An 11,202-nucleotide genomic window follows, 5' to 3' on the forward strand; every position below is an offset into this window, starting at 1 on the left:
CTATAAGCACCAAACCTACTTGTTTTGACAAATGTATATGGTCTCTTTCAAGGCTTTCCTTACCTCCTTGCTCCCTAGACCTATGGTCCTTCACCAGTCGTTCACTGTGTGCTTCTGACTGTCACTCGTTCGTTCCTTGCCTTGTCAGACCCGTGACTTTGCTCTCTGACCTCACGACCCCTGCCGGCTGCCGGGCCCTCCGGTCGCCCTTCCCGCTGCCGCCGCCCGGGCGCCTCCTCCGGCGGCGCGGGAGCCAATGCGCGGGGCGCGGGCGGGCCAGGCGGCAGTCGGCGGCGCGGAGCGTGGGTGGCAGCACGGCAGAGAGCCGCGCCATGCAGCAGCACAGTGTCCTGCTTCACCTGCTCGCCGGAGGGTGAGTGGAGGTCCCTGTCCAGGGACACGCCGGCGGCGAGGCCCGAGGCTGCCCTGGACGCGAGGCCTTACCGGGCTCGCCTCCCGTCCCCTTCCCCCGGGACCCGCGGCTACTGTGCGCTCTCCCCCCGATCCAGCCTGGGCTCCCATCCCCTGCTCCTCTCACCTATCCTCTGTACCCTCTCCGGCCGCCGCCCCGACTTGGCCTCGCCGCGGCCTACCCGTCCCGGAGTCGCGGCCGCACTTTGCACCGGGAACTGTGGGGCCGCACTTCCAGCGGTGGCTGCCGAAGAGCCGGGGCGGCGGGGGAGAGGGAGGAAGCCCTGCCTTGCCCCACGCCAGGGGCTGCCCGCTTCCCAGAACCTTGCCCCGCGTTTTCTCGGCTGTGCCGCGTTCAGATGTAGGCGCTGGTGTCGCACCGCCACGCAGCGCCAGGCTGACCGTGGCTGTGCAGGCTGTGTAGAAGGGGAGCTCCCCTGAGAGTCGTGGGGCCTTCACCTGGTGTTTCGTCCAGCGTGAGCTTACCGGGGTCTGGGGAGTAAGGGAAGTGGGGTGCTGAATGGGGGAATGAAAGGCGTCATGAGGACTTCTCAGTGGAGCAAACGCTGCGGCATCATTTTCTTTCGGAGGGCAGCCAGCCCTTCATCATTGCGCGGCTGACATTCCTGCATGTCTTCTCTGGCTTTAAATAGTGCAGCTGATTCTGGTGAGTCAGGCGTTCAGCAGTGCCACTGGATTTGCAGGGTGCCCTTGAGCAAGTCCTTTCTCGCTTCCTTTCTTTAGAAAGCGTTCGTCATTGAAGTCTCAAAACAATGAGCTTCGAGCTTACGATGTCCTAATGCAGCAGATTTGGTCCTCTGGACTTTACCGAGTAGCTCCAGAGCTCCCTTTCCTAGAGAGCCACCTAATTTCTTTCCAAATTCCACCAACCTGTTGGAGTATTTGCCCTGTGACAGTGAGGGCCTCGGCGTAGCACGTGCAATAAGCCACAGTGTTTAATTGCTCTTAATTAGTGACTTTCCCATCTCTGCAGCTAATGAAGATGTTGCACTGCCTTGGTATTTGCTTATATGCACTTGCTCTGTTTCCAGTGCTATTTTGCATCTGTTACTCTCTTTTATTATTTTACCCTTTGAACTATACAACCACGACAGCTTAGCCTTTCCTAAAATATTTTCCCCTTATTTCTTAGCTCTCTTCTTTAAGCTTTTCCTAATCCTCATTTTCCACTTGAGTTCCTGAAAAACCTTATCAAAGCTTGGCTAGTGACAGGAGTGTTGCTAGTGGAAGCTTTGTCAGTCTGTGTCCCGTTAAGTAATAGTCCTTACCTAAAACCCAAGAGATTAATAAAATTAATAACAGAGGGATAAGAAGTTCAAATTATTACTGCAGTGTATGGTTTCTATAATTTTACCTAATGGAATGAGTCTCATTGATGAAGGAACAGTTGTGCACTTCAGCTTCTAGGAGGAAAACTGAGAACCATCAAGTGAAACTTGAGAGGTTTGTTCAACAAGAGTGTAGGGGGCTGTTAATCTCTGGCCCCAGGCTCTTGGAGGGTGAAAGCATTTTGTGTGTCCAGGAAACATTTAAAAATATGGATGAAAAAGAATTCATTGAAGGCTGCCATGCAGCTTTTCATTGAATATGTTGGAGCAGGTTGAGGAGATCCCTGAGAAGAAAAGGGCAACGAGGCTGGTGAGAGGCCTTGAGCACAAGCCCTGTGAGGAGAGGCTGAGGGAGCTGGGATTGTTTAGCCTGGAGAAGAGGAGGCTCAGGGGTGACCTCATTGCCCTCTACAACTACCTGAAGGGTGGTTGTAGCTAGGAAGGGGTTGGTCTCTTCTCTCTAGCAGCCAGCACCAGAACAAGGGGACACAGTCTCATGCTGTGCCAGGGGAAGTTTAGGCTCGAGGTGAGGAGAAAGTTCTTCACTGAGCGAGTTGTTCGTCATTGGAATGTGCTGCCCAGGGAGGTGGTGGAGTCACCGTCCCTGGAGGTGTTCAAGAGGGGATTGGACGTGGCACTTGGTGCCATGGTCTAGTCATGAGGTCTGTGGTGACAGGTTGGACTCGATGATCCTCGAGGTCTCTTCCAACCTTAGTGATACTGTGGTACTGTGAAAACTGTGGCATGCTTCCAGGGCACTGGGAGTTGAGCTTTAGTCTTACTCTTCTGGAGGTGATCTTCATGGGCAGATGAAGATATTGGTGATATTCCTGGGCAGAATAGTGGTGAACTGCAGATGTTTTCCTGTTCTGTTAAGATCATGGGAAAAATGTTAATGGTGGGGTTTGTATTTCTCTCAATCCATCCTCTTTTTCTGCCACCTCAACCTTTCCAGTCTGCCTTTGAAAACCTGAAAGCAGGTGCTGTTTGGTGAGATGAAATTCTCTGCCTCCTCCAGTTAGCTCTTTTTGCCACTGCTTTGCTCTGGGAGTACATCTTGGACTGGCTGGCAGCTGCTGCTCTTCATCATATTTTGAAGGAATTGCTTTTGTTCCTGCCCCTAGAGTAATGACTTCAGGGATCTGGTTTTGTTAAACCGGCCTGTTTAAGCTGAGCATAAGGAGCCTTGGTGGGTTTTCATTATTTGCTAGTCAGCTGTGCTCAGTACTGTGACAATGGATTTTATTGAGGGTCAAATGTTACCTACTCTCTGTTGGGAGAAAAACCTGACATTGTTAGGTCTCTTCTCAAATGACATTTCTAGACTTCTGCTGGACCACTGCAGTTTAATCCTTTACTGACAGCTGGTGTCAGGGCAGGAAAAGAGTGGGGCTGGTATCTTTGTTTCCCTTTTTGAGATTTTGTGGTCTGATTTTAATCCACTTATCATCGATGCTGAAGTCAGTCCTCAGGCTTTAAGTGTGGGCTGGGGAGATCAGGCTCACTTTTGCGGAGCTGAAGTGTAGTTGCTTTTGTGAATCCAGCTTTTGTTTGGTAAGTTCCATTAAAAAACAACAACAAAAAAAAAACCCAACAAACAAACCACAACAACAAAACACCAAACACACACACCCCACCTCAAGCCCCAAACAAACAAATGAACCAAAGCAAACCAACCAACCACAAAACCCCAACCCAACAGCAGTGTAGTGCACAGCCCCCCAGGACTGCTCAGTACAGTGTCTTGTAAGTGTGTAGGGTCTGACTCCATAGTTCTCTTCCGGCAGAAATCTCAAGTCATAGCAACTCTATAACCTCAGCAGCATAAATGATTACACACATGCACTTTTTAAGTCATACATACATAGAATACATACATACATAGAATAAACCAGGTTGGAAGAGACCTTCAAGATCATCGCGTCCAGCCCATCAACCAATCCAACACCACCCAAACAACTAACCCACGGCACCAAGCACCCCATCAAGTCTCCTCCTGAAAACCTCCAGTGATGGTGACTCCACCACCTCCCCAGGCAGCCCATTCCAATGTGCAATCACTCTTTCTGTATAGAACTTCTTCCTAACATCCAGCCTGAACCTCCCCTGGCGCAGCCTGAGACTGTGTCCTCTTGTTCTGGTACTGGCCGCCTGGGAGAAGAGACCAACATCCGTCTGTCTACAACCTCCCTTCAGGTAGTTGTAGAGAGTAATAAGGTCACCCCTGAGTCTCCTCTTCTCCAGGCTAAGCAACCCCAGCTCCCTCAGCCTCTCCTCGTAGGGCTTATGTTCCAAGCCCCTCACCAACTTTGTTGCTCTTCTCTGGACTCGTTCCAGCAAGTCAACCTCCTTCCTAAACTGAGGGGCCCAGAACTGGACACAGGACTCGAGGTGCGGCCTAACCAGTGCAGTGTACAGGGGCAGAATGACCTCCCTGCTTCTGCTGGCTACGCTGTTCCTGATGCAGGCCAGGATGCCATTGGCCCTCTTGGCTGCCTGGGCACACTGCAGGCTCGTGTTCAGTCTACTGTCAACCAGCACCCCCAGGTCCCTCTCAGCCTGACTGCTCTCCAGCCACTCTGACCCCAGCTTGTAGCTCTGTATGAAAACATTCCATGAAGTTGGGCCTCCTTTTATGCTACTAGAGAGGAAAATCTTCAGCAATTGCTGCTCTAAATGCTGTCCTGTTGCAGTGTTTGCTCAGCTTGTAGAGAAGAAGTTGAAGCTCTTTATTGAGACTTCTTAGGCATTTTGATCTGTCATCACTGTACTCAAGGGGGCCTACAGGAAAGCTGGGGACTTTTCACAAGGGCTTGTAGTGATGAGAGGGAATGGGTTGAAGCTTGGGGAGGACAGATTGAGACTGGAGGTGAGGAAGAAATTCTTTACAGTGAGGGTGGTGAGACACTGGAACAGGTTGCCCAGGGAGGTTGTGGATGTCCCCTTCCTGGGAGGTGTTCAAGACCAGGCTGGATGAGGCCTTGAGCAACCTGGGCTAGTGGGAGGTGTCCCTGCCCATGGCAGGGGGCCTGGAACTGGATGATCTTTCAGATCCCTTCCAATCCAAACCATTCTATGAATCTACAAATTTTCTCCTGAACTGAAAACTATACTTCTGGTCCTGAAAACTTCTGGCCTGAAAGTCAGGAGCTTGTATCAGGCAAGTCAGTAGAAACTAAAATAAAGAATAAAGGACTGTTGCACCCCTAAATAAACATGGGAAGAACCAACATGGTATTTGTAAAGGAAGGCCCTGCCTCATTTGTCCTCTGGATCATTACATGGGCTGTCTTGGTGTGTGTGATCAACTTCTTCATCCAGAGAACCTGAGCCAGGACATTTACTGCTTTGTTTTGGCTTGCTTCGTGAGCCCAAGCTAAGTTCTTTTGTCATGTTCCACCTAATCCCAGGATCCCACCAGTCAGCATAGCTGCTGAGGGAAACTGCTGCAGATTTGACACTCTTCAAGTCATCACCACTGCAGAAATCTGCAAAGGGCTTGACCAAGCAGCATGAGTGCAATGGTGGAGTATAACTAGTTGCTGGCATTGTTAGCTGCAGAACCTTCCAACTGCCATATCCCCAGCTTTTGGACTTCACTGCAGTATCCAGGCCTCTGGTTTTTTCCCTTAAGCTGCAGGCAATAATAAATGAAGAAGCCCCAGGAGCAGAGACTGTGGGAACAGTGTTGTGCATGCTGAGCTCTGCAGACCTTTCCAAAAGAATTCTTCAGAGTTCCACCCATGTGCTGCCCTGTTCCATCATATGTACTTTTGTTGGTGTACTTTACTTTTCCCTGATATCTCGGGGTTCTTTGGTTGGCTCTTCTTTCTCTGGAGCAGATTGAGGGGGTTTTTTAAGCCTCAAAGGCTGTAGCAGATGTGAACAACTGTCTGTTCATCAGAGCCTCTTGCATTGTTGTTCCATGCAAATTCATCTCAAAACAGTCCTTCTGGTACTGAGCATCCTCGAGAACAGAGCTGTCAGAAGAAGGATTTGAAGAGGCAGAAGCTGAGAACTGAACATAGCAGTTTTGACTTGTCCCTGGGTGGCAGAAAGTGAAAAAGGGCTCTGTGTTCCCGCAGCGTTGGCTGGAGTGATTGATGGGGATGATTCTATGATTCCTGAGTTCCAAAGATAGCTTCTGTCTGCCAAAGGCCAGGGCAGATGGGGCTGGAGGTGAGCCTGGCTTATGGGGTCTTGCAGATGCAGGGCTGAATGACTTACCACAGTATATTAGAGGTTGGAAGGGACCTCCAGAGATCATCGGGTCCAACCCCCCTGCCAAAAGCAGGATCACCTAGGGTTGAAGACACGGGCAGGCTGAGGGGTGGGAGAGTTTCCTGCTGCCTCCTTCTGAGCCAGTGCTGCTGTGGGGAGTTTGAGGCATGGTGCCTGATGATGTGAGCAGAAGGCATTGCATCAAGGCTGGGCAGCAAAATGTTTGCTCTGGGAAATTCTGAGTGAAAAGATCAGCAGCTTTGAGCTGAGGGTCTGCCTATGGACTTGGGTCTGTTTGTCTCAAACAGGGAGTGCTGTTTCAGAGCAAGGCTGCCAGGAGATGACCCAAGCTAAAGCCCTTCCTGTGTTAATCAGTGTCAGAGCAGAAGGTCATGTGTGATTGTGGTAGTTTTAGGCTGTACCTTTAAAATTTTCCACAGATCTTGAACAGAAAAGTAGTAAAATGTAAATAAATCACCACTGGGTGTAAAAGGGAAAATAATGATAACAAACAGAAGCTGGTAATGAAAACAGTTTCTCTCTCTTTTGGCTTCTTTGCTGTGGGGGATACTAACTTGGTGCTGTGTTGGCTTCTGCTTGATCTTGGCTGCATTGTTTTGGCTAAGTCTAACAAAATAACCCTCTGCTCTCTTCTCTTGTCCCTTTGTGTTCAGGGGTGTAAGGGAGGGGGACAGGGAGTGGGAACCTATTAGCTCCCCTGTTTTTTTGGCCAGGGGGGTTCTTGTGCTCTTTATGAATTGTAAATACCTGTAAATGTTGTAAATAGTGTGCATTTTGTACATATTTATTGCGTTTCATTGTAGGTTGCAGTTTTGCTTGTAAATACAGCGTCTCTTGCTCCCAGCTGGGCTGGGCTGGCAAATTTAATGTTGGGGGCAATTTTCAACCCACCACAGTGATGCAGGCAGGGCCACCTAGCCTTCTGTCCTGGAGGGGAGAGGTTGTGGATGAGCAGGGTCAGAGCTAGTACCCTTCACAGAGGTCATTCTTGCATGTGCTGTTGTGCTTTAGATGTGGTGGCACAGCTGGAGCCATCTTGACCTGTCCCCTGGAAGTGGTGAAGACACGTCTGCAGTCCTCCCAGCTGACACTGCGGCCTCTGTGCCTCTCGGAGTTACAGCTGCCAGGGATGAGTGTGAGGCTGGTGAACAGCGCCCCAGCGTCTCCTGGAATGCTCAAGTTACTGAGGTGAGTAGGACAGAACAATGCCAGCAGAAGGGTGGAGAAGTTTTGGCCATCAGGTGTTGGGGGAGAGAGAGACATGGTGGCAGCACTTGAGCTGAAGGTCTGGAAACCACAAGTGCAGTAGGGAATGCCATCAGAGCATCTACTGACAGCTGATCTGTGCTTGGAATGCTGAGCCTGCCAGCTAGCTTTTGGGACTGGGAGAAATTTCTCAGCTAGTGGTTTGATCAGACCCAGAGTGATGGTATCAGGGAAAATAGGAAGAAATGACTGAAAGAGAGAAGTGATTGGAGAGAAAGTAGGAGTAGGGCAGGAAGAAGACTAGGAAGTGGGGAAAGGAAGCTCCAAGAAGTACTAGTTAGAACAGAGAAGGAGGGGGAACACGAGAGCCCCAGCCTGGTCACGCTGCTGATTCCTGTGCTCACTCTCCCCTGCAGGGCCATCCTGGAGAAGGAAGGTGTGCGCTCCCTGTTCCGAGGGCTGGGCCCAAACCTTGTTGGGGTTGCTCCTTCCCGGTAAGCACTGCCCCTGGGGACAGCTCATGCCCTGTGCTTTCTGAGAGACCTTCCTGACAGCTACTGTTCCACACACTGAAAGCAGGCTGGGCCTTGTGCTCATTGTGCCAGCCCTTCACACAGGCATCTTCTGCACCTTCTGACCGTAGCTGTAAGATTAAGACAATTGCTGTGGACCTAGCATAAATGATACCTGATGTCACATTAGGCAAAGCTGTGCTAGGACCAAGAAGAGCTGGAGTGAGACCCCACAAAGCAGTGCTGTCTCTGCCCCTCATAGGTGAGCTGTAATCTCTTCTTTGTTTCTTTCCAACCAGGGCTATATACTTTGCTGCCTATTCTGGTGTTAAGGAGAGGCTGAATGCTGTCCTTGCACCAGAGTCCAAGAAGGTACACATGCTGTCAGCAGCCTGTGCAGGTGAGCCTTTTGTGTCCCAAATTTGAGACAGGGGATCCTTGTAAACAGGGTTAACTCCTCCTCTGTTGCTGCCCCTGTCAGTCCTGTTCTGTCTTCTGAAGTTTTCTCCCTCCACACCTGGAACACTGAGTTCCTTGGGTAACCAGAACATTTTCTCACTTTTTGTACTTCTGAGGATAATCTCTGCAAGTCATGGATCTAACCTGTGCCCCTTCAGCTGCTATCAGAAAAGGAGCTCCATTCAGAATGCAACATGGAATTTAGAGCACTCACAGAATCCTTTCTCTTGGTGTATCCCCGTTCTCTAACAAAATCTTCCACTCTTGCAAGTTTAGCCCATTAGTTCCTGCCTCTTTGTAACCTCAGGGTCTGTGATAGAGTTATGTTGGAGGCAAAGGAGTTATTTACCACCAGACAAAGGCTGCAATGGGGAGGAGAATCAGTCTGCCCTAAATGTCTTTTCTCCCAGGGGAGCTCAAGGTCATTCTCACATTGCAAATGCCTGCAGCTTGCCAAGCAAAATTCAGAGAGCTGATAGATTGGCACCTCCTCACAATCTGTCAGCATGTTCCTGGAGCTCATGGTTGTCTTCTGTTCTCCAGGCATTACTTCTGCCACGCTTACCAACCCCATCTGGTTAGTGAAGACCAGGATGCAGCTGGAAGGCAGGTAAGGCAGGTTGGCAGTGCAGAGCCACTCTGTGTAAAACCAGGCCTGGTTTGAGGGTGGGGATGGCTAGGGGTCTGTGGTCTGTCTCTAAGACACAGGTCTTCAGGGCCTGCTGGGGAGAAATCATACCAGTACATACCAGTAATTCAGCCCTTGTAACCCTCCTCCTCTTGCAGGGTGAAGGGGGAGGTGGCCAGCAGTGCTCTGCAGTGTGCCATGCGCGTGTACCGCACCGAAGGGCTGCGCGGCTTCTACCGCGGCGTCACCGCCTCCTACGCTGGGGTGTCAGAGACCATCATACACTTTGTCATCTATGAAGCACTGAAACAGCAGCTGAGGGGCAGCCACCATTCCCTTTCTGCCCCTCTCACCCTTGCACCAAACAGCCAGGATTTCTTTGGGCTAATGGGAGCTGCCGCCGTCTCCAAAACATGTGCCTCGTGCATTGCGTATCCACACGGTGAGTGGGTCCCCTCCTTGCTCCCCTCCCCTCAGTGGGCCTCGTCCTGCCTGCAGGATCAACCCATTGATGCAGTGTCCCTCCTCGTGTCTGCAGAGGTGATTCGGACGCGGCTGCGAGAAGAGGGCTCCCGGTACCGCTCCTTTGTGCAGACCCTGCGGCTTGTGGCCCACGAGGAGGGGCCCTTGGCCCTGTACCGAGGGCTCCTGGCGCACCTGATCCGACAGATCCCAAACACAGCTATCATGATGGCTACCTACGAACTCATCATCCAGCTGGCCTCTTCCCCCTTGTAAGCCTGCTGTAGCACCTGGCTGGGGCTGCTGTAGAGGTGCAGGGACCTCATGCTGCTGGGACGTGGTGGTGGCCACGCTCCGAGGTGGCGATTTTCAGGGTGCAGTGGTACTGGGTCAGGTAGAGAATTCTCAGGACAGGAGACTACTTCGTGCCAAGCTTTTGGCCCCACTGGGCACAATGTAGCCTTTCTTCTTTCTGGAGACTCCAAATGACTGTGGTGCTTCAAGATGTCAGGGCACTAGTCTGACAGTACCTGCTGTAAGTCCCTGTGTGAAATAAGGACTTGCCGGGAAGGGGACAGAGGCTCAAGCGTAAGAGTATCTCACCCAGCCTTAGCGTGTTCACTTCTGTCAGACCCAGAAACAACCATGTGTGGGCACAGCTGGACATGAGGACAGGCCTGAGCTGAGACACCTCAGAGAGCTGCAGCAAGCAGAGATCTTGTGCTGAGACCTTTTGTGCCTTCAGAGGGGCTCTTCCACTCTCACCCACTGTGCTGCCTTCCTGCCCCCGAGAAGGATTCCTCAATCTTGGCTGCCAGCACGTGTCCTGTTGCAGAATCTTCTGCTGAGTCCTTAACATGTTGCAGCCAGTGCCCAATGTCAGGCAGCTGGTGGCCTCTTTTCATCTTGCAGGATCTGAATAATCAGGGCAAGTCCATCAGGTGAGGAAGCATAACCTGCTATGAAACACTGCCATTACAACCCAGGCTGCTGGGCTCACAGCCGTGCATCGCCTCTGCCTCATCTGTTTCCATCCCCTCCTTCCCTCAGAAGTGCTGGGTCTGTTCTGCTACAAGCTGAAGCCCCTGGTGCGAAAAATACTTTTATGCTGGTAAAGAAAGTGGGTCAGGTGAAAGGGTGGATGAAACTGAGCATTTGTCCCATTTCTGTTGATACACCAAGTGTATGAAAAGGCCTTGTTTGTTCTGTCATCAAGAATTCAGGTTGCTGCACGTGACAGGCTGAGCTACCTTCCCTTCCTCTCTGGGGTCCTGGGGCACCATGTCCTGGGCGCTGCTCAGTGATGTCCAATGACAGGACAAGGGGCAGTGGGTGCAAGCTGGAGCAGAGGAGGCTCCATGGGAACATAAGGAGAAACTTTTTCCCTCTGAGGATGCCAGAGCCCTGGAGCAGGCTGCCCAGAGAGGTGCTGGAGTCGTCTCCTCTGGAGATAGTCCAAACCTGCCTGGATGTGTTCCTGCATGACCTGCTCTAGGTGATGGTGCTCTGGTAGGGGGGTTGGACTGGATGAATTTTCTGAGGTCCTTTCCAACCCTTACCATTCTGTGGTCCAGGAGAAGGCTACATTCTGTTTACAAGGAGGATTTTGCTTGGAAAAGGCAGGTGGGTAGGGTCAGGGCTGACGGATTTTTCGTGTTCCACCACAAAACTATAACCTTCTGCCGACTACATCTATGCTCTGGGCCATCTCCAGCCTCCCATGAGAGGCTGTTTCTTTCCCTACTTGTAGTGGAAAAAGTGGAGGACCCCTGCAGGTTTAATTTGAAATCCATTTATTTTAAAATCAGCTTTGTCTCCTGCTGCTTCCCCTCCTCCCTCGGCCCGGCTGGCAGGCGTGACAGTGTTACAAAGCGACACAAGCTTGCAGTGGTTTGGGGGTTTGGTTTGGTTGCTTTGTGGGGTTTTTTTCTTT

General features: G+C 51.2%; 1 protein-coding gene across 1 annotated transcript; it reads left to right on the forward strand.

The window, feature by feature from the left end:
- Positions 1-167: 167 nt before the first annotated feature.
- Positions 168-11,191, forward strand: LOC104299511 (solute carrier family 25 member 36). Its single transcript, XM_054168169.1, has 7 exons — positions 168-373; positions 7,014-7,190; positions 7,625-7,702; positions 8,020-8,120; positions 8,723-8,789; positions 8,966-9,249; positions 9,346-11,191. The coding sequence occupies exons 1-7, from the start codon at positions 333-335 to the stop codon at positions 9,543-9,545; spliced, it is 948 nt and encodes a 315-aa protein (XP_054024144.1). The 5' UTR covers positions 168-332; the 3' UTR covers positions 9,546-11,191.
- The last annotated feature ends 11 nt before the right edge of the window (positions 11,192-11,202 follow it).

The sequence above is a fragment of the Dryobates pubescens genome, chromosome 15 (genome assembly GCF_014839835.1).
Source record: "Dryobates pubescens isolate bDryPub1 chromosome 15, bDryPub1.pri, whole genome shotgun sequence".
Classification (NCBI taxonomy): domain Eukaryota; kingdom Metazoa; phylum Chordata; class Aves; order Piciformes; family Picidae; genus Dryobates; species Dryobates pubescens.